At 54.0% G+C, this 22,333-nt stretch overlaps 1 protein-coding gene across 5 annotated transcripts; it reads right to left on the bottom strand.

Moving 5' to 3' along the window:
• Positions 1-800: 800 nt before the first annotated feature.
• Positions 801-20,691, bottom strand: FAM234A (family with sequence similarity 234 member A). Of its 5 annotated transcripts, none has more exons than XM_043455978.1 (13): positions 20,559-20,639; positions 10,038-10,088; positions 9,446-9,743; positions 5,007-5,126; positions 4,613-4,804; positions 3,786-3,916; positions 3,451-3,583; positions 3,178-3,307; positions 2,755-2,895; positions 2,470-2,545; positions 2,210-2,365; positions 1,826-1,928; positions 801-1,737 (listed from the first exon to the last, which is right to left on the bottom strand). In XM_043455978.1, exons 3-13 carry the CDS (start codon positions 9,708-9,710, stop codon positions 1,526-1,528), a joined length of 1,659 nt encoding a protein of 552 aa, XP_043311913.1. In that variant the 5' UTR covers positions 9,711-9,743; positions 10,038-10,088; positions 20,559-20,639; the 3' UTR covers positions 801-1,525. The 5 variants fall into 5 exon arrangements, with proteins under 5 accessions (XP_043311913.1, XP_043311911.1, XP_043311912.1 ...); XM_043455976.1 differs by having other exon boundaries at positions 10,034-10,088; positions 20,559-20,628; XM_043455977.1 differs by lacking the exon at positions 10,038-10,088 and having other exon boundaries at positions 20,559-20,691.
• Positions 20,692-22,333: the final 1,642 nt, after the last annotated feature.

Below are 22,333 nucleotides of genomic sequence, written 5' to 3'. Positions count from 1 at the left end.
CTGTGGGTTCAGCATCCCATATGCGGAGGCCACAGGCCTTGGGTAGAGCTCAGGCTGCAGGGAGACCTGGTGAGAACCTTGTGCTCTGGAGGTACACAGATGCCCGAGTTCTCTGGGGGGGGCGGGAGGTGCTGAGCCCAGGTCTCCAGGGCCAGCTGTGTCTGAAGACACCCCTGTGGGGAGCACAATGCCGGCCGGCCACAGCTCCCGGGAGCCCAGTGGCCACGGGCACGGCAGCTTCACTCACAGGGCCGGTGCACGGGGGAGGCTGTCTCTGGGCCCTGACCCCTGGCCGCCAGCGCACTGTCCTGAGGCCTGCAGGCTGCTCGCTGCCCAGGGCAGGCTCCTCTCTCTGCGGTGTGGGCCCTGCTCTGGGCTTCTCACAGGGACAAGGCATGCACCCCTTCAACTTCAGCCTCGTTGCCACGTCCGAGGCTTTTGCAAGAAGCAGCAGAGGTGGTTCTGGAAGCAGGCTCGTCGTGTAAGTGCTTCTAGTAAATCCCTGTAGGATTCCCCACAACAGCCCCATCGCTTTGTGCCCAGACCTGAGTCTCACTGAAGCTCCTGCCTGGGCTCCTCCTGCTGGGTGGCTGGGGGACCCCCTGCCTGTCCCAGAGAGGTAAGTGTGTCCACAGGCCAGGATCCTGCCCTGTTCTGGGAGAGCAGGGCGGGATCGCAGACCCGAGACGCACTTGGAGGCTGTGCTGGACGCCCACCACACCTGGTTGGCCAGTTTGGGTGCTGGACACCCACCCCCCCAGACGCCCTTCCCACCGATTCAGCAGAGACACAGGCACATATAGGGCTTTCCCGATGGTGCAAAACCAGTGTTTATTCTGATTTCTTCCTGAGGTGCCCAGGGCCCTCAGGCTGCGTGCTCTTGTCTGGTCACGGCGGGGCCCCACAGCACCAGGGAGTCTGGGGCAAACAAGGCACAGAGGTGACACCAGCTGGGGTGGGGGACGTCCCAGCACCAGGAAGGAGGGGCCGGCCGCTGGCCACAGTCAGGGCTGCAGGGACCCCCGAGGGACAAGGAGCCCTGGTGTGTATCCAGGGAGCACGTGGAGCCAGGTAAATACCGGGCCAGGTCCTCAGGGCACTCAGCTCCACACAGCACATCCTCCTCCCAGGCCCCTTCCTCGTGGCCCTGTCATGGGCTGTCCAGGTAACTCACCACAACCAAGTGGGGGTCTGCAGTGGCCTACCACCCCGAGGAGCCGTGACCCCGGGAAACAGTGTGGAGAAGGCGAGGCTCAGACAGAAGGGGGAGGGGACTTAGGCGGCCATGTCTCCGGCCAGGCGTGGAGAGGCAAGGGTGAACTGCTGTCGGCCCGGGCCCTGCCCAGGGAAACCCCGAGGGGCTCGGACGGGGGGCTGAGTGAGGACCTGAGTATCCCTGGGATGGCAGGACCCGTGCAGAGGGTGGCCAGGTCAGGAGTTAGCACATAGACTGAGTCAGTGATTGACCGACATCCCGGGACGTGTGACTGCAGCAGCCTCCTCCTTCTGGGCTCTGTCGGCCTCTCTAGGCCTCGCTCCGGTACCGCAGATGGGAGAGCCGGTCCCGGACGGCCTGGTCGCTCTCGGGGCCACCCTCGGCCAGGCGGACCACCCTGCCGCCCAGGACGAGGTCCTGCACCTTTTGTTTGGTCACGGAGACCAGGCCGGGCGGGTTGGGGCTGGCTGGGCCCGTCAGGAGGACGCAGGCAGCGTGGCGGCCCAGCTCCAGCAGAACCACTGCGGGGACACGGCAGTCAGGGTGGGGGGCTGGCCGGCGTGGGCCTCCTGCAGCTGGCAGGCCCAGGCCCACAGGGGGCGCACTCACCCTGGAAGGCGACGATGGGGGCAGAGACGCTGTCAAGCTCCAGCAGGACACTGGGCAGCGTGGGGTGGAGCATGTACAGGCGGCGCCCAGTGGCTCCGGGCTCCTGTGTGAGCGCGGGGTGGAGGGTGAGGCCAATGCTCACGACCAAGGCCTCGCCCGGAGCTGTGTCCGCCTGGGTCCTGGGAAACGCCAGCGCCAGCTCTGCACACACCTCCTGCCCCCCTTCCCCGCCTGACCCTCCTCGGGGTCTTCCGGCTGCTGCCCAGCCATGCCCATGCTCCCAGCCCCCGCTCATCTCTGCCGGCCCCAGGGGGCTTTTGTCTCCTTGCACACCCCCAACCATGGGGCCTGCCCCGCACTGTCAGCCAGGACCCAAGACTCTACCGTCTGGTTGGAGCCAGTCGTCTTGTGGACACCCCAGAAGAAAAAGGCGGAGCGGTGGTCTGCGGTGGGAAGACTGGCGGACGGCGGGTCCCCAGGTAGGCCCGGAAGGGCCTGGCTCCACAGGAGGGCCCCGGAGCCGAGGTCCAGGAGCAGCACCTGTGGGGGGTGGAGGACAGGTTGCAGCCCTGGAGGGGGCTTGCGGGGCCCTGGTCCCACTCCCAGCTGCAAGTAGAGCTGAGGCTGGAGGAGGTGCCGCTGACCTGTCTGTCGGAGCCAGTCCCGTTCTCAACAAGCACAGCTGGGGTGTTGGGTTTGTAGTGGCCGAGGACGGGTTTTCTGGAAGGAGAGCAGAGAGCGGGCTCATGCAGGGCCTCTGTGAGCAGGTGCCCGGGGTGGGGGCATGCCAGCAAGAAGGGGCTGCTGTAACCAGGGGGGGTCTCAGCCCCCCAGCAGGGTGACACCAGGTGACAGGCAGTGGCGTTGTCCCCAGGTCTCCACAGGGGGACAGGCTGGGGGGCCCGGCTCCCTGCAGAAGGACCCCATACCTCAGGACCTGGGTTGTCCCGAAGGTCCACCTGGGCGTCAGATCCTGCCCATCCAGCAGCATGCAGGCCTCGGCACTCACGAGAAGCAGGTCATCGCCCGCCTTCCCCGGCACGTTCATCAGGTAGCGGATGGCCCCTGAGCTGCAGGGATGGGAGAGGTGGGACAGGATGCTCCACGTTCTCTCCCCCAACTCCCCAGTATGTCTGTGGGGCTCCCAGGGTTCAGCCTCATGTTTCTTGCTTCTCCAGTTTCAGGATAACAAGAGACCCTCGCTGGATGCAGGGACCAGCGAGCCCGAGGGGACACATCTTCTCCCAGTTTTTATTCCGTTTCTATGAGCCAGGTTTCTGAGTTTGAGCCCAGGGTGACCCTAGAGCCCTGGCACATGGCCTGTGCCCCCCAAGGCTCCTCACTCCCCCCACCTGTGCACAAGCAGCCTGTGCGATGTGGCGCTGAGCATGTCCTCCCAGAGGGGGTCGCTCTTGAGTGAGCTGTCCCTCCCGCTGACCTTCTCGTACAGGCCCTTCACGGAGCGGCTGCAGAGGGCAGTGCCTGGGAACACAGAAAAGCCTGGTCCCCTCTCAGCGGGCGAGACCCTCGCATCCCTGGAGGCACAGCCAGCCCCACACCCGCCTCCACCCGGGTGCCAGCAGGCCCGTGGAGGAGGCAGTCCTGGGGCTGCGGATGCCACATACCGCAGGGGACGAGGACGTAGTGGGCCCCCGCCCTGGTGACGTGGAGGATGGAGCCGCTGGTTCCTTCCACACCCAGACTGTCCGGGGGGCTGACCTGCTGCCCGGTGCCCCCCGAGTAGATGTAGCCGTTGACCTGTGCAGCATGAGTGGAGGAGACAGGGCTCAGACCGCCGGCAGGGCGCCTGGGGCGGGGCTGACAAGGCTGGGGGACGCGGGGCGCCTGCGCCGTTCCCAGAGCTGCGCGTGCGGCTCTGGTGGGGAGCGCTCTCCCTGCCAGTCTCGGGAGCCCTGACGAGGCCCGATGGGGAGGCCGCACAGCTGGGATGGGGCAGTACCTGGTTCTCCTCCTGGACGAGGACCAGCAGGTCCGGGGCCCCATCGGCATCGAGGTCGGGCACGCGGAGCAGAGGGCTGAGGATGGACGCGTTTCCCCCGAAGCTGCTGGGCTGGCTCCACAGGGTCTTCCCTGAAACAGAACACAGGACCTGAGCGCTGTGTGCGTGGCCACCGGGTGGCCCACAGGCACGGTCAACAGTGTCCTTCTGGCGGCAGGCCCCTCCTTTGCCTGCACTGTGTTTGCAGGTTGGCTGATGTGGACCCCCCCCTCACAGCTGGGCAGGGCCTGGCTCACCCCTGCTCTCGGGGGTCACACATGTGCACGCACCAGGCAAGAATGAAGGTGCAGGCTGGGGGGGGCCCGGGTACAACCTGCCCACGTCCGTATTTAGACGTGTTCTTAGAACGTTTCCTCTATTTTCCTGCCTGTCCTTAAAACCACAGCTTATAAAGCAAGTGCCACCTTGAACTACCCTAGTGTCAAGGCGCAGGATTCCTCAGGGCCTTGGAAAGGGACCTGGGCCTGTTGTCTTTAAGGCACGTACGTGCCTCGGGGCTGGAGCTGGACCGGCGCACACCCTACTCCCCCTGGACCTGGCCTGGCACCTGCACCTGCCCCGCGAGTGGGCAGCAGCTGGCTCCCCCGGCCCCAGATGCCTGCAGCCGCACTGGAGGGGAGCACAACGGAGTGTGACTCCTCACGGCCCCCAAGCCCGTGCCTTCCCTCCTGTCTAGACTCACCGCCCCTGGGAGGGTGAGCTGGCCCCTAAGGAGCATGCAGCCCTGAGACCTCAAGCCCAGGGGCCCGCTGCAGGGAGCAGCCCACCTGTGAGTGTGTCCACAGCGACGAGAGGGCCGGGCCTGCCAAGGACAATGCAGGCAGAGGGCGCCGCGCTGCCCCTGGGCTGCAGGACGCCACACTCCACGAAGGCCCCGTCCTGGGCCACAGGCCTCTCCCAGAGGATGCTGCCGTTGGCCCCGGACACAGCGGCCACGAAGGTGCAGGGGCAGGAAAAGCCTGGAGGGAGGGCAGCCGCTGGCTGCAGCGTGACCCCAGGCTTCGGCCCCGAGCCCCTGGGGTCAGACGGGGAGGGGGCGATGTGGGCGTGTCCAGGACTTCCACCAGCTGCCTCCCCCAAACCCCTCCTCCTCTGCCTGCAGGGACCCCTCCTCCTCCTCCTGCAGGGAGCACTCAGCTTTGGGATAAAAACAAAATGTACCTTCATCAGCACAGGAGAGGCTGGAATTGCCGCGGCTGCTGTTGGTGTTTTTATAAAGAAAGAGAATATCCTGGATCTTGTCCTTGTTCACATCTTCTGTGGCCAGAAAGTCATAGGCGACTGGAAAGGAAACACCAGCCACGTTCCCAGGCCAGGCCTGGCGCTCCCTGTTCTGTGCCATGGGGCTGGAGCTGGGTGCCTCCGCGCACGGAGGGAAGCAGGGCAGTGCCGCCTCCACAGGCTGGCGACCCCACGCCCTCCAGAGGGGGCATCAGGTGCTAAGGACACCTGGGCAGAACCTTCTACTCAGGGCCGAGGCCCGCCCTAACCAGCCTGGGATCTGGAGTCCATAGTCACAGGGGCTACCCCTCCCTCCATTCAAGGACTCAGAAGACAAACTACCTGCTTTAAAGTCAGACATCTAAAAGAATGAAATGCGGCCCTTACCTCACCCTGGATACAAAAATTTTCTCAAAATGGATCAAAGACCTAAACTGAAGAGCCAGAACTATAAAACTCTTAGAGAAAGAAACATGGGGCAAACCAACAAAAGAAATAGCACAGGCGACAAAAGGGAAGAACAGGTAAATTGGACCTGATCAGGGGACCCTGTTGGGAGAGGGAAAAGAAGAGCCACAGAAGAGGATGAAGCGTCTGCAAACTGTGCATCTGATGAGGAGGATCCAGACTGTACAACAACAAAAACAACTGAATTTAAAAATAGGCAAAAGACTGGAAAAGATGTTACTCCTAAGAAGATGTACAAATAGTTCATAAACTCACAGAAAGACACTCAACATCACTAGTAATAAGGGAAACGCAGATCAAAACCGTGATGAGACACCATCTCCTACTTGTTAGGACAGCGATTATTAAAATAAAAGAAAACCAGAGTTTCTGGCCCAGAGCCCTTGTCCTTTGCTCCTGGGGATGTAAACTGCAGCAGCTGCTGTGGAAAACAGCCCAGCAGTTTCTCAGAAAGTTAACACAGAATTAGCCTGGGCTCCGGCACTTCCATTCTTTGGGTGCACAGCCAACATAACTGAAAGCAGGGACTCAAGTGGTCACTTGTACAGGAACGTTCACAGCTGCATTATTTACAAAAGCCCAAACGTGGAAATAGGCTAGGTGTCCATGGGCCGAAGAACAAACAAAATGTGATCCGGCCACGAGACAGATTGCTATTCACCCATAAAAAAGGAGCGAGATTCTGCATCAGGCTGCAGCATGGATGAACCTCGAGTGGAGACAGCCAGTCACACAGAGACAGCTCCAGTCACACAGAGACAGCTCCAGTCACACAGAGACAGCTCCAGTCACAAAAAGACACCTCCAGTCACACAGAGACACCTCCAGTCACACAGAGACAGCTCCAGTCACACAGAGACAGCTCCAGTCACAAAAAGACAGCTCCAGTCACACAGAGACACCTCCAGTCAGAGACAGCTCCAGTCACACAGAGACACCTCCAGTCACACAGAGACAGCTCCAGTCACAAAAAGACACCTCCAGTCACACAGAGACAGCTCCAGTCACAAAAAGACAGCTCCAGTCACACAGAGACAGCTCCAGTCACACAGAGACAGCTCCAGTCAGAGACAGCTCCAGTCACACAGAGACAGCTCCAGTCACACAGAGACAGCTCCAGTCACAAAAAGACAGCTCCAGTCACACAGAGACACCTCCAGTCAGAGACAGCTCCAGTCACACAGAGACACCTCCAGTCACACAGAGACAGCTCCAGTCACAAAAAGACACCTCCAGTCACACAGAGACAGCTCCAGTCACAAAAAGACAGCTCCAGTCACACAGAGACAGCTCCAGTCACACAGAGACAGCTCCAGTCAGAGACAGCTCCAGTCACACAGAGACAGCTCCAGTCACACAGAGACAGCTCCAGTCACAAAAAGACAGCTCCAGTCACACAGAGACACCTCCAGTCAGAGACAGCTCCAGTCACACAGAGACAGCTCCAGTCACAAAAAGACAGCTCCAGTCACTCACACAGAGACAGCTCCAGTCACACAGAGACAGCTCCAGTCACACAGAGACACCTCCAGTCACACAGAGACAGCTCCAGTCACAAAGAAACACCTCCAGTCACACAGAGACACCTCCAGTCACACAGAGACACCTCCAGTCACAAAGAGACACCTCCAGTCACACAGAGACAGCTCCAGTCACAAAAAGGCACCTCCAGTCACACAGAGACAGCTCCAGTCACACAGAGACAGCTCCAGTCACGTGAGGGTCTGAGCACAGGCCCCCCCAGAGACGGAGCAGAACAGAGGGCGGGAGGGCTTGGGCGGGAAGGCGGGTGGAGAGTCGCCCTGTATTGGCCACGGAACTTCCGAGGTGACAAGTTTTGAAAAAAATTGATGACGGTCACGTGGTCTTCTGAACAAATGCCACTCAGTTGTTTACTCTAAAATGGCAAATTTTTTTGGTGATATGCATTTTACCACAAAAATAAAATTGAATACAAGACACAAGACTTTCAGAATTAAGTGGTGAAGAGCTTGGCAAATAAACCCTATCCTCCAAAAATAACAGTAAAATGAGACAGAATTGTGAAGAGCTCCCATTTCAGGACCCTGGGAGCACACTGAAGGCACACGTTATTGGAGAAGCACTGATTTAAGACACAGAACTGGAGCACTGGGCTGCCCACCCTCCGTCAGCCGGGGACCACACGGGGTAAGTTGAGAAAGCAGCAGCTTCCTGCCAGAGGGACTGAAAATTCGAGTGCCCTCTGGGCAGGCGGGGTGGGGGTGCCGGCAACTTCAGAATGGATCACAGACCTCAGTGGCAGAGCGAGAACTATAACGGGAAAAACTGGAGAAAATCTTCATGGCCTTAACTTAGGCAAAGAGTTCTTAGACACCAAAAGCATAATCCACACTAAAAAAATGGATACATTTGATCTCCTCAAAATTTAAAACTTTCATGCTTCAGTAGACACCCTAAAGAGAATGAAAAGACAAGCCCCAGATGAGTCACACATATTCACACATCATATATGTGATGGAAGACTTGTACCTGGAAAATATTAATATAAAAAACTTAACAATTTTTGGTTGACGTATATTTGATTAACAATGTTGTGTTAATAAGACAATCATATTTTTAAGTGAGCGGAAAATATGAATAGACACTCACCACAGAAGGTATAAGACCAGCCAGTAATTCACATGAACACTGCTAGTCACCAGGGAAACTCGAACCACACTGAGATACCACTTCACACCCACTAGGAAGGCCACATGGCAAAGACCACGACGAGTGTCGGCTGGTGGGGACATGAAATGAGGCCTGGGAGGGACCGGAGTCAAACCAGACTTAGTGTGAGGTTCAACAACCCTGTTCCTGCCGGTCTTCCCAAGAAAAACAGGACATGTCCACACAAGGGTTTGTACACAAATGTTCACAGCAGTGTTACTCATGAAAGTCAGGAACTTAAACGATGCAAATGGTCACTAGCTGGTCAGTGGATGAAGACTCCATCCACACAAAGGAACACGTGAGCACATGGATGAACTCATGTGAGAGAAGCAAAGATGCGTCTTACAGGATTTCATTCATGTGAAATGTCCAGGACTGGCAAGTGCATGCAGACAGGAGCTGGTGGTGGGGACAGGCCATGGCAAGGAGCCAGGTAGGAATGAGGGGATGGTCTCAATGCTGGATGCAGAGACAGCTGCCCAGGTGCTCAGGCCTTAAACTGACTAAAAGTCACTGAGTCACACACTCAACACAGGTGGATATTATGATACATGAATTATTTCTCAGTAAACCTGACAAAAACCAACATAGAAGCACATGTTACTCCTCGCTGTCAAAATTAAGCACCAAATTCTGAACAGAACCGACTGTAAATGGGGCTCATGGAAGAAATTTCCCTTATTCCACCAGAAAGTGAAAGCGAAAAGTCACTCAGTCGTGTCCAACTCTTTGTGACCTCACAGCCAATACAGTCCAGGGAATTCTCCAGGCCAGAATACTGGAGTGGGTAGCCTTTCCCTTCTCCAGGGGATTTTCCCAACCCAGGAATCGAACCGGGGTCTCCTGCACTGCAGGCAGATTCTTTACCAGCTGAGCCACTAGGGAAGCCCAAGAATACTGGAGTGGGTAGCCTATCCCTTCTCCAGCAGATCTTCCCAACCCAGGTATCGAACTGGGGTCTCCTGCACTTCAGGCAGATTCTTTACCAACTGAGCTATGAGGGAAGCTCAGGAGGCTGGCGGCAGACCCGCAGCCTGGTTCTCACCTTTGGGATGGCCTTCTCTGCATCTATTCTGCCAGGTGCTCTCTTGTACTAATATCTTTCAAGTAACCAAATGGGCCCTTTCTTTTCCGGACCCCACCCACCATCCGGAGGGCACTCCCGTTTCCGAGACTCCAGGGCACCCGGGGTCCCTTGGCGCCCCCGCCGCCCACACCTGCCGCGTTGTAATCGATCCTCCACACCCCCTGCGACGCCGGCCGGTCTGGACACGGGATGATGAAGGAGACCACGAACACCACGAGGAGGCAGGTGAACAGGGAGAGGAAGAAGGCCGCGGTCCGGCAGCGTGAGAGGCGGGTCTGCGGGGCTGGAGTCCCGCGGGGCTCCTTTCCTGCCGGGCCCCCTGTGTTCTCCGGCACCTTCCTGTTCTCGCTCTTCAGGGGGTGGATCTCGGCCTCCAAGTCCTTGCCGTCCGTCATCGTGTGCACATCCCTGAGTTCACCTCCTGGCCACTGTGGTGGCGACAGAAGGAGAGGCGGTCAGCAGCTGGTGTGGCCGTGGCCCATCAGCCAGGACAGGCAACAGAGAGCATCACAGCTCCTCTGGAGAAGGGCTCTGAACCGGGAGGCCGTGGTCTCAGAGGCAGTAGGCACCACGGCTCCCGCCCGCTGACCCGGGCAGGCCAGCCAGGCGAGACTACAGCAAAGCACATGTTAAACATTAACCATGAACTGAGGCACCTCTGATGGGCCTCCCGCCTGCCCCGAGAGAGGGCCAGACCCCAGGGAGGGGCTGCGCTTACTCACGGTGTCACCTGGGCGTTGGGTGAGACCTGCCTGCTGAGCCTGCGTTCGTCCCTGCGAAAGGGAACAGTGTGTTCAGGAGGCTGAGGCTCAGAGTGGTAAAGGCCCGAGGAGCGCACATACAGCTTCTGACACACAGCGCAGCAAGCTCATTGTTGCTGGAGACGAGGGTGGGGACCACCTCCCTCCTTCCTACCCCCTCGCCAAGTGCACTAGGTGTGGGCAGGAAGGGAACCTGGGGAGGCTGGCTGGGAAAACACGGTGGAAAACCCTTCTGAAGAGGTGAACCTCTGACAGCTGCAAAGCACCACCACCAAGCCCCGAGCTCTTTGTTGTGTGAGAAGGAAACACATTGCTGTTGTTTTAGTTTGTGGCCCTGCCTCTTGGCACGTGGGATCTCAGTTCCCCTGCCAGGGATCGAACCCGAGCCCCCTGCAGTGGAGATAAACCGCTGGACCACTAGGGAAGTCCCACACTTCTGTCTTGTGCAAGACCAGGTATTTGTTATTTTGATCCTTTTTAAACAGCCAAACCAGGGTCCTAACGGACATAGATCACATTGAGAGGACGCAGGGGATCACAGGATCTGAGTGGGTGAAATCCTCATCTACCTGAGAGGAAGGCCCTGCTGGAGGTTAAAAACAGGACGGTGGGACGGGCTCCCATGGGGTGGGTCAGGGAAGCGGGAAGAGGCCACAGAGCGCCGATTCCCTGTGTAAACTTTTTACTTTCTCCCTTTAACGGCTTTTCTCTATTTATATAATAAAAACCTGTACATACACCCACTAGACCGGCTTTAGTAATAAAATGAAAAAATGTAAGAGTGGAGGAGGAGGTGGGGGACCCTGGGTAAACAGTCGTGTGAGGCTGGGGGCCGCGCATCACGGCAGCTGCTGTGGAGGCAGCCTGGCGGCGGTCTGGCCCAGCAGCACCATTCCTGGGCGTCCCCGCAGGAGACCCAGAGCACCAGCACGCAGACACTCAGAGCCTCATTGTCAGAACAACCCCAGTGTGTCTACAGGTGGTGGGTAAGCAGCACGGGTCTGCCCACGTGACGGAGTATTACAAATCTGTGAACACTCACTCGGTGAGACCATGGAGACACAGGTCACACACTGAACGGCTTCATTTATACACAATGTCCAGAACAGGCAGCTCCTGAAGCAGAAAGTAGGTGAGTGGGTGCCAGGGGCAGGGGAGGCGACTGCTAATGGGTGTTGCTTTGTCCTGTGATGTAATGATGGCTGCCGACCTCACGCGTGTACTAAATGTCACTGATAGCCACAGCTTAAAAATCAGACGTCTGTGCCTTCTCAATGTTGAGACAGGAGTTTTCACATTGTGAAAAGGTGAGCCTGTCAAGGAAATGAGCCGGACACAGGAAATGGAGCAAGGCTTGTGACCAGGGCCTCCTCGCAGCCCAGCATCTGACTGCAGGGGGGGTGGACCGCCAGGAGAGAGGGTCTGGGAAGCCGGCTCACAGGCAGGTTGTCATCACTGGGCATTTCGAATAGGCACCCTCGTGCTGGTAGGTTTACCTCGTTTGCCAAGTGGCGGGCATTTTCAGCCCGCTTTGGTATCTGGAGCAGCAGCACAGCTGCGGAAGTCAGGGTGGGGGTGCTGTGCCCCCTACCCCCCGGCCGTGGGGACTTGGGATGCAGCCCCCTCTCGAGCTCTGTGTCCCCGATCCTGTGGGCAGTTCTTGTCAAGCGTATTTAACCCAGAAAAAGTGAGTTGACTCAAGGAAAGTATTAAATGAGACTGAGCACAATGCTGTCCAGCGGGCGTGGCACAGGAATGGTGTGGGGCCTGCAGAGGGTGGGGACGTGCAGGCCTGGCTGCTGGGAACCTGCCGTATTACAAGCTGAAATCTGCCTCCCGTGACCAGCTCCCGGCCCAGATTCTGTGCTGTGGAGTCACATCTAATCCCTCCCTTACACGTAAGCCTTCCCAGCATCTAAAGACCATTAATCACAAACCGTGCTCAGGAGGCTACCGCCTGCCCCCAGAGCTGCGGCCCATGACGGGTGCGGGCCCTCTGGTGTCCCGTCCAAGGTGACTGTCCGACCTTGCCACGCCACCCAAGGGTCCTGTTTGCCAAAATATCTCAGCTAATGTTGGTAGAAAGAGAATTTGTTGGAAAGAGGTTGCTGTTTGCATGGTTCAGTGGCTAAGTCATGCAGACAGTGCCAGAATGGAGGGGTGCTGGACAGCCAAACTCAGAAATCGGCGGGCACCGGGGACCCGAGGTGGCCGGGGCGCGGTGGGCTCACAGCCAGGGGCGGTCAGTGCTGGCGCCAGGCTCTGCCTCGGGCTCTCTCAGTGGGACGCCCCTGGGGCAAGCTGTGGTGACACCCCTCCAGTTGTCCATCCGCTGTGGACCACCCACCCCCTGGGCCGGCCCCGTTTCCAGCCCTGCACCCTCCCCCTAGGGCCCCGGAGGACAGCGTTTTGATACTGGGGCCAGTAATAAACCACGCTGGAATGTGAAATACGGAGCTCTACCTTGCAGCGTCTTCAAGAGCCGTTTCGGCTCCTGTGAGGTAGCGGTGTGCCAGGGCGGGCCAGGGGTGTCTCTGGCCGGAGCAGCACTGGCCCGAGGCTCTGCTGCCTGTCGCCTTAGGGGCCAGAATGCGCACACTGCTCCCTGAGTCAAGAGCTCACTCTAGTTACTCTGAATAACTTTTTTCCTTCTAATCATTAACAGAGTTCCAAGATACTTTGTAATAAACAGGTGAAGGATACTGTGCTCCTTCTTGGGGAAGGTTTGTGTTCTTAGAAGAGAAACCTTACCAAGTAACAAGACTTGATTCACCTGGAAACAAACTGGTTGCACAGAGGGCATGCTCTGCCCATTCTCAGACTCCTCCTCCTCCCTGGGTCGTTACAGGCCAGGCGGGGCTCTCAGGTCGGGTGGGGGGGTCCACACGCCCACGGCGCTGCCGGCCGCCCCCGTCCTCAGACGCACGGACAAGGGGGCACGTGTGGAGGCTGGCGGCCCAGGGAGGCAGGTCTGCGGCACGGTGCCTCCGACACCACGCTGGACGACACCACAGGCCGGGGCCAGCCCTGCGAGCTTTCTGTAACATCTCGTGAGCCTATAATTAGTTCCAAGTACACAGCTTAAAAAATAATAAAGAAGGGGGGTCAGAGCTCCCCCAGTGCTGGCGCCACCCTGGAGCTGCCTGATCTCGAAGCTTCTGCTCCAGAGTCAGAGAACTGTTTGTGCTTTGTTCTGCTTCTTCTTGGCAGAACATCAACCACAGTGGAGATTCTGCAAAGACCTCTGAGAACAGCCAACCTCCACCCTGCCTATTTCAAACCAATCACCACCTTTCTGCAGGCCCCCCACGGCAATCACTTCCCTCCCCACCGTGGGGAGAACGTCCCTCTGGTTCTCTGCTGCTCATGTACAGTGAGTCCCCAAAGAAGACAGCACAGGTGCCTGAGGTCACGAAGGGCCTGCCCGGGCAAGAGGGGAGCCTGTGAGGGCGTGGCGGGGCTCCAGGGTCCCCAAAGCCGGGGGCACACCTGGACCTGGCCTGGCAGATGCAGAGTAAAGTGCCCAAAGTCTCCCCGGAGCCGGATCAGTCAACCCCAGGCTTTTTTCCAGTCTGTTTCAGATCGCAGCTGCTCTGGTTCAATTCCACACAAAGAGGGAATAAGAGAAACTTAACAGGTCTTTTGCCTCTAATACTGCAATGAAGCCTCTGCAACCCTAACCCCAGAACGAAGCCCAAATCCAGGTGTGTTGATTAGCCCCTCACCTGCCAACACAGGAAAGACACACAGCCCCCCGTCGACGGGCTCTCAGTTAACGGGCCCACTGGAAAGACAGGCCAGCCTGGCCACGGAATGCATATTTTCTACATCAGCAAAACTCAACATGGGAGCCTTGTGTACGCATCCACATCAGCATCAGGGCAACAGATACTGAATGAAAGCACAGCCCACGCTGGGCACACGGACACTGAGGGAATGAAGATGCTTTCACCTCAAACGGGGCTTCCCTGATGGCTCAGCTGGTAAAGAATCTGCCTGCAATGCAGGAGATCCCGGTTCAATTCCTGGGTCGGGAAGATCCGCTGGAAAAGGGATAGCCTACCCACTCCAGTATTCTTGGGCTTCCCTGGTGGCTCAGTTGGTAAAGAATCCACCTGCAATGCGGGAGACCTGGGTTGGGAAGATTCTGGAGAAGGTAAAGGCTACCCACTCCAGTATTCTGGCCTGGAGAATCCCATGGACTGTATGGCATAGTCCATGGGGTCGCAAAGAGTCAGACGTGGCTGAGTGACTTTGACTTTCACCTTAAATAACAGCTGTTAGGATACAACAGAGGAAGAAAAGATAATAAAGGGCAAGGCCCTGAGGCTCAGTGATTTGAATCCTGACCTCATTTGCACCACTGTCCTTTTCTGTCATATCTAAGCAGCTCTGGGACTTAACAACAGAAATCAAGCTGATTCACAGGATTTTCAGTCACTGGGTTTTTTTTCTCCTGACGCGTCTGAGCTTCCCAAATAACTACAAAAGTAAACCAATAGAAAAAAGAAATGAAGGGAAAGTGAGAGGTAAGAAAGAAAATGCAAGAGATGCTATCTGTCAAGGTAAAAGGTATGAGTCTAAGAATCACCTGCTTGAGATAAACACGCAATTGTTGTGTGAGGCTTTTCAAAGCCACCCCCCCCCCCCACTGCCCCCAGCACTAAGGAGCCTCACCCAGCTCCCCTGGGTGTGTCTGCTCGAGGCCAAACCTGCGCTCCCGCCCAGCGGGGAAGGACAGAACACCCAGCAAGAGTTAACATTTGGAGGGGCAAGAAGATGCAGTATGTGGAGAAAAGAAATAACTCCTTTTCCTCCAGGAGTTCTTTCTCTGAGAAGAGTTTACTGAGTCAGAGACAAGAGAAAAGTAAAAAACAAAAAAGCCTCACCTTAACTTTGTTTGATGGATATTGAAAGCGCAAACAGTCTAACAAGGCAGAGGGAGAATTGCCCCAACAAAGACCTGACAGTTCTACAGGGATTACGAAAGCAGGGGTTTAACTTCTTAAACTAAAATTTGGTAACTTTTTTTTGGAGAGATCATTTTAGAGGATTTTAATAAGAAACGTGTCCCCTAACCCCACCCCCTGCCCAATTTCAAGATGTTCAAATTTACAGCATTCCTTTCTTTTTGGTTGTGCAGAGAAGATTGTGGGATCTTAGTTCCCCAACCAGGGATCAAACCCATGTGCCCTGAACTGCAAGACAGATTCTTAGCCACTGGGCCAGCAGGGGAGTCCCCACAGCATTCTTTTAAAGGAATTTTCAGACTATGAATCAAAGAGGTCAGATGTTGAAAATTAAGCACTTCAAACAGAAAGGCTGTTTGCATATTTTAAAAAATTGGCTTAAAGTAAGTAAAATTTTTGTTTAAACTTCATGCCTTCAAGTCTTAACTCTGGTTTTAGCTGAGAATTTTGAGAACATGGAACCACAGTCTGCTCTGTGAGGGAAGAAGGAAGGAGGCACCCACTGGTATTTGCCCAGAAGCCCTGGTGGAGACACAGACCACCTCCCTCCATTCATGCAGGAATAGCTGCTTCTATTACTTGATCATACTAGGGTGGCAGCATCACAAAGCAGATATTATTTTAATCAAAGGTAACTGCGAATTAGAAAACATGAAAAACATGTAGGGAACACTCAGGAAAAACCCTGATTATAGATTAACCTCACTCTTTTAGCTTCACCAGTTAGTGAGAGAAACCAAAAGGATTTTGTCACTGTTTAAACCATGAAAAGGTTTAATCAAGGACTGACCATGTCCAGCGAGACTCTTTAAGGTGCGGGTGAGGAAGGAGAAGACTTCTCTTCGTGGGGAGCTCTCCCCCTAACTCACACTCAGCAGGTTATATTTCAAAGGGACAGGAATCATACAGGACAGAACACACAGCATCTGATCGTGTGTCCGCTGGGCACACTGCCTTTGCTCACTTGGCCGTGCTGTGACCTGGCCAGTAAGGGGGCTGGTTTTCAAGTCTTCTGCTGGGCTGGGTCCCCTGCCAGGAGGCCCTTGCAATCCTCTGAGCCTCGGCCGGACCGTGTCAAACCTCAGGAAGTTCTGTGTGAGCCCCACGGACCGGGCAGGCCACCTTCCACTGGAGAACTCGGCCATTTTCTTTCAAAGCGCCCATGATACTCCTCCCACAGCCGCTGACCGAGAGCTATTTTAGGGCAGGCAGACACTGGATAAGTGTCAGTTACATGGGGAGGAAGCTTCACTCAAGAGCTTGTTTTGGTGCTCAACCTCCTGACCTGTAATCATGAACCTACCTGACAGCATAAGCGCCCCAGCGCTTGTCCCCAAAGCCAGCTACGACATACACAAGCGGCCTAGGAATGTCTTTACATCAGGACTGCTCTGACAGCATTCAGCCAGAGGCATGCATGTGAGAGACGCCCACAGAACCCAACTGGGCAAACTGGGTTTTCAGCTGAGCAAAGCAGAAGTCAGACAATGCCCACTTCAGTGTTCAGTTGTTTACAGCCGAACAACTACTTCCTCTTGTCACTAAGCAAATAATCTCAAGACAAAGAAGACGCCCTTCATCATCTTTCAAATGAGGTCAAATTTTAAGGTTGTTCATGGTTCCCGGATAAAGACGAGTGTTTCCTGGGCAGGTCAGCGCTTAGGGGCCAGACCTCAGCACAATCCCTTTCCTTCACAAGACTCAAGACCTCACCTGTCAGAGCAGGTGAGGGTGGCTGGAACACTGCCTAAGAGTGAGCTAAGGAGGACTAGCCACCTGCACTTCAGACGAGTGACTATTACACAGAAGAAGGTTTTGCAGATTTATCCATAAAATCACATGGAAGAAGCCTTTCTCCTGAGTTTTAAGGCAGATTTAATTTCCTCTGATTCCCCCACAAACCAGTGTTTCTTCTTGTCCTCACATTAGGGAAGGCAGAGCTTTTAAGAAGATAAAGAATAACTCTTTATTTGATCACCTTTCATCAATCCCATAAGTTGGTCTTCACTTGAATTTACTTTTTTTTTTTTTTTTGAATTTACTTTTTAAAAGCTCCAGCACACAGATATTCGTGAACACAGAGAGCACTAGCCCCGTCCTTCCACTCACCCAGTTCAGTGATTCTAAGAGAGCCAACCATTTCCGTCTACAGACCAGCACTCTTCTCCACCATGCCCCACCTCCAGTTTTTAAAAAAGTTGCTCCAATTTTGGAGACATGCCATTTGATCTCTCAACATCTGCTTCCTGGTTATTCATTTAGGAATCAGTGTTCTTCTTCTTCTTTTTGGACACCATATGCAAATTCCATGAAGGATTTAACACAGTGAGAAAGGGAACTAAATTCACTAAGTTTGTGGGTTTTATAAAGACTGATTTTGAGTGAGGTATCCAGCACATTTTGAAACAACCAACAAACCCTGCAGATTCTGACTTACCTCTTCAATTAGCTTCTCCTACCAACAGCAACTACTTCAGCTCATACTTTCATAACTTCTCACTTGGATTTCTGTAGCCCTCTCAAATCTTGATTTAAAAAAAAGACAAAAAAGAACCTGCCTTCATGCTGCAAGAGACATCTTTCTAAAACATCTCCTGATTATGTCATTCCCCTGCTTGAAACTCTTGACCAACCCTTCACAATTTGCCTGCAGGTCTTTTCACCACCTGGCTCTTGCCAACCTGTACACCGAGCATCTGCTCCCTCAGTCCTAAGGCCTTAAATGCCCACTCAAACCAGACCACCCCCTCCACTGCTCCTTATTCACTGAACCACTGGTGAGACCTGCCCCGAATGGCAGAAACTTCAGAGGGTATCCCTTCTTTGTGGCCTTTGTTTTCCCAGGATAGAGCATAGTGCATGGCATAAAATAAACACACACGTTCACCTGTCAATAAGTGTCCAATTCTTCCTATGCTCTGCTTGTAAACTTTTCTTGGAAGAGTAATTCATACATGCATTTTTTGTTGTTGTTGTTTTTCTTTTTGTGGGCTTTTTCATAAATGCATTTATTCACAGTTTATTTTGAAATATACACTGTGCAGGAGCAGGCGACTTTTAAAACCTGGTTTGAAATATACGGCATGTATCAGATGCCGGGGTCAGTTTGACTACCTGACATCTATTCCTTCTCTCTATAAGAGCACCTGGATTTTCTCTGGGTCAATGCACTTTTCCACAAGCTGATTGTGGTTCTGGTAACTCTGAGGAGAGCTCCTTGTCTAGGGTTAGCTAACTAATCAGTTAGCTATCAGGGGTAAGGATCCAACTGGAATTACAGAGAAGAGGCACTCTTCCCACAGGAGTGGTTTTAAAATAAGTTCACAAGCTCTTTGATGTGCCTTCCTTCAAGGTGAAGTCTTTGAGGACCATGCTGGCAATCCAGTGGTTAAGAATTTGCCTTTCAATGCAGGAGACGTGGATTCGACCCCTGGCAGGGGAACTAAGATCCCACATGCTGGAGAGCAACTAAGCCCGAATGCCACAACAAAGACACAGCACAGCCAATAAGTAAATAAATAAATGCCTACCATGCCCCTTAAAACTTCCTTGAAACACTTTCCTTCCCATTATGACTACCCAGAACCAGCCAAAATTCTGCTTAGACCTGGGCTTCCTAGATATGTTAGAGACCCACCAGATACATTCTAGGCACATCCAATATACCTTGGTCGTATCTTTTTTTTTTTTTTTGGTCGTATCATTTTAAAAAAAAAATAAAAAGATGAAGTCTTTCGTCCTTGGTGATGCTAGCAGATAGAATGTGGCAGGAGAACCAGCAAAATTGCAAAACAAGTTCATAAAGGTGTGGTGGCTTCGCCATCCTCTCCTCTCTGACGTCCTGCTCTGAGGCAAGGAGGACGTTGGCCCTGTGCAAAAGCCCCCCAAGCTAGGATATTAGGACTCCAACCAACAGCCCAGAAGGCACCGAGGTCTTGAGTGAGCATGCTATCCTGGAGTCAGAACCTCCAGTCCCAATCAAGACATTAGAGGACTGTGGCCCCAGCCAGTATCTTGGTTGCAACCCCATGAGAGTCCTTGAACCATAATCACCTAAGTCACTCCTGAATTCCTGACTCACAGAAACTGATAATAAATGTTTGATGTTTTAATCCATTAAACTTTGGGCTGATTTGTTACAGAGCAGCAGATAACTAATACAAGCAGGTAGGACAGAGTCAGGAACCTGAGAAGAAAGCCAACATATAAACAGATTAAAGAGTTATGTGAGAAGGTGGTGGTACTAGTGAGACCCCATGTGCCATCATCAGATCCTGATGGTCTCATTTAAGCTGCTGGCCCCATCTGTTTCTTGTCCCCTGGACATTCCTAAATGAAAGGCTCCTAAATGAAAGGCAGTGGAATCCCTCCAGAGATTGAACTAGTTTTAATAGATGTTTGACACTCGAAGCCGAAAGCACTAGAACCAGTGCAACAGGGGCTCAGAGAACCGGTAAAATGCCCAAGCAAATCTCCACTTGGTTGCTAACAGGGCCATTTTCATTTCACCCTTTCCTGATCCTAATGTAGCTAACTTATTGTACTTACTATCTGTATCTTCCCATAATGAATTGAAGCTCCTTGAGAACAGGAATTCCTTGATGAGTGCTAAATCCTCAGCACAGAGAACCGTGCCTCACCGCCGCCCCCCCCCCACCCCGCCCCCCGGCACTTTTTTGGTTCCCTTGAGCTGCAGTAACTGCAGGCTCACAGTCAAAGTGCAAGAGAGGAGGGGAGAGGTCTGGGTGAGGCTCAGGACATCAGCAGCCTGAGTGAGTGAGTCGCTCAGTCGTGTCCTACTCTCTGCTCATGGACTGTAGCCTGCCAGGCTCCTCTGTCCATGGAATTCTCCAGACAATCAGCAGCCTAGGAGGAGGCAAGCCCATGGCACAAGCTCCTCGGCTGAAATTACAGGGTTGCAAGGATTTCCCTGTCAGTTCCCAGGCAGTCAGTTCCCAGGGGAGCTGGGAGTCTCACAGACGACAGCGTTCTTCCTCCTTTTCAACTCTGCCTTGCTTTTGCTTAGAAGACAGGCTGCAGAAAGCGATCACCCCATAGATGAGTAACCGTCAGCTGAGCTTTGGTTACCGGGCCGGTCGTCTGACAGGCGCTGTCCTAGTAACAGGACGTGGATCTCTGACCGTGGCTAGCGGCAGCTCACAGACATCCTGTCTTAGCACATTTTAAAATTACTCCCAGGCAACCCATGAAGCAATGGCTGGCTCGCCTCCCGAGCAGCTAACCGAGAGGTGGGAGTTAATCCTGTCCTGGGGGGAAAGCGCGGCTGAACTGAAGCCCGGGCTGCGGGAGTCGGATCTGCTCCGAGCGCCTCCACCTACGGGGCGGCGCGGACCCCAATGCCGGGCGGTGGGCGCGAGCACGATCGGGCCCTGGGGGCTGGGGTCTCCCGGGACCCCGCGGTGGCGCGGACACAAGCTGCCGGCAGGGAGGAGGCGGACCGCGCGAGCTCCGCGGCGCGCACGCGCGAGGAGGACGAAGACGGGCTACTCACCTGTCGCCGCGCCCTCGCGAGGCTGCCGGAGCTGCTGCCGCGCCGCCGCAGGCCGCTCGGGCCCGCCTCTGGCGTCACTTCCGGTCGGGTGGGGCGAGCGAGGCGGAAGCGCCCCAGGTCCGGCCCCGCCTTGCGGGCCGCACGGTTGCCGAGCAACGCGCACGGTGGTGCGGGTCCGCCTGGCTAGTTGTATTTGGGGCTCCGGCTGCTCTGCTGCGGTTCCGCGGTTGTCGGCGCGTTGGAGCCTCTTTCGTAGGTTTTCCGTGCGTTGGCCGACGCTTCCTCTTTCGGAAGTGCCTGTTATGGTCATTGGTCCAGTTCTCTGCTCAGTGGGGTGTGTTTTCGTACTGTTTCCTAGCGCTCAGGAATGTTAAATTCTTGTCGGTTGCTTGTGTCGTTAAGTATCTCGTTTTGCGCCTTGTCTTTTCACTTTATGGATTTCTATTTCAATATAAAAGGTGACAGTCTCTTATGAGTACCTTCTTTGTCTTGTTTAGAGAATCCTTTCCTACCCCAAGTTACCCCCTCACATTTTAAAGTTTTGATTTTAACATTTAAGTCCTTAATTCAGTTTGGCATAGTTTTAGTATGGGCTAAGTAGGTAACTTCATTTTTTGCCCATTTGGATAACCAGCAGTCCTAGTGCCATTTATTGAATTAGTCCCTCTTTCCCCCAGCAGTGTACAATGGCACTTGCCATATTTTTTAAAAAAATCTATATATGCATGGGTTTCTGTTGGGTTTTTAATATTAAGCGTTAACTTTGTCCTAATGCTCACACGAGGTGTTGTGCATTAAATTAGGTTTTTTATTAATTACCCCACAGTAACAGTAACTATGAAACACCCTCCACAGGCCTCCCCTACACCCACCCAGCCCACTGAAAACTGATGGAAATTTGTGTTTTTTGAATGGCCAGATGCTGCGCAGTGGAGAGGTTCAGAAAAATCACTTCTATCAGTTCAGAGAGGGGATCTGGATCCCCTCCAGATTTGAGTCCTTTAGTATGTAGATGAATCTCTCTGGATCCAGGCAGCCCCAGGGTCCTAGGTCTAGACTTTTAAGACTCCTGGACTTCACTATCCTTGAAATGTAAACACCTGGATCAAGAAAACCAGCCTTTCTCCTCGGTACCTGGGCACCTAAGCCAGGCTGTAACTATTTGACCCTCTCAGAGAGATAAAGCAAGTTATTATACTTTTGAATCACAGTTCACAATCAATTAACTAGACAAATAACTACAGACCTAATTCTCCACCAGACTTCTCTGGTGGCTCAGACAGTAAAGAATCTGACTGCAATGCAGGAGACCCAGGTTCCATCTCTGGGTGTGGAGGATCCTCTGGAGAAGGGAATGGCAACCCACTCCAGTATTCTTGCCTGGAGAATCCCACAGACAGAGGAGCATGGCGGGCTAGAGTCCATGGGGTCCCAAAGAGTTGGACACGACTGAAGTGACTTAGCCTGGACGCAATTCTTTTAAGTATGTGAAGAGTCTCAGGGGACCAGGGCTTTTTTTGGAGCACGGGGAAATGGAGAGAAGTCTTATTTGCTCAGAGCTTCTTTCTGGGATCAGTATGTATTTTGGTGTGCTGGGGCCACATGATCACAGTTACAATAAAGAGAATAAAGAGTTAAGGATCAAAAAAAAAAAAAAAAAAAAGAGTTAAGGATCAAAGGAGAAGAAAGAAATGATCTTTGTTCAGATGCTATGATTATATTCTGAGAAAGTTCAAATTTTTTTTGTTTTTTTAGACATTCTTTTAACAGGTTTG

Source organism: Cervus canadensis, chromosome 32, assembly GCF_019320065.1.
Source record: "Cervus canadensis isolate Bull #8, Minnesota chromosome 32, ASM1932006v1, whole genome shotgun sequence".
Taxonomy (NCBI): domain Eukaryota; kingdom Metazoa; phylum Chordata; class Mammalia; order Artiodactyla; family Cervidae; genus Cervus; species Cervus canadensis.
Note: the sequence above shows the minus strand (reverse complement) of the source record. Positions and strands in the feature narration are given on the sequence as shown.

Bases quoted from the DNA above. Each gene is read 5' to 3' on its own strand.
- FAM234A (XM_043455977.1), bottom strand. From the start codon at position 9,710: ATGACGGACGGCAAGGACTTGGAGGCCGAGATCCACCCCCTGAAGAGC. The intron at 2,546-2,754 runs GTATGGGGTCCT...CTCTCCTTCCAG, and splicing joins GGGACAACCCAGGTCCTGAG to AAAACCCGTCCTCGGCCACT. The intron at 1,929-2,209 runs GTAGAGTCTTGG...GCGCTCACACAG, and splicing joins CGACTGGCTCCAACCAGACG to GAGCCCGGAGCCACTGGGCG.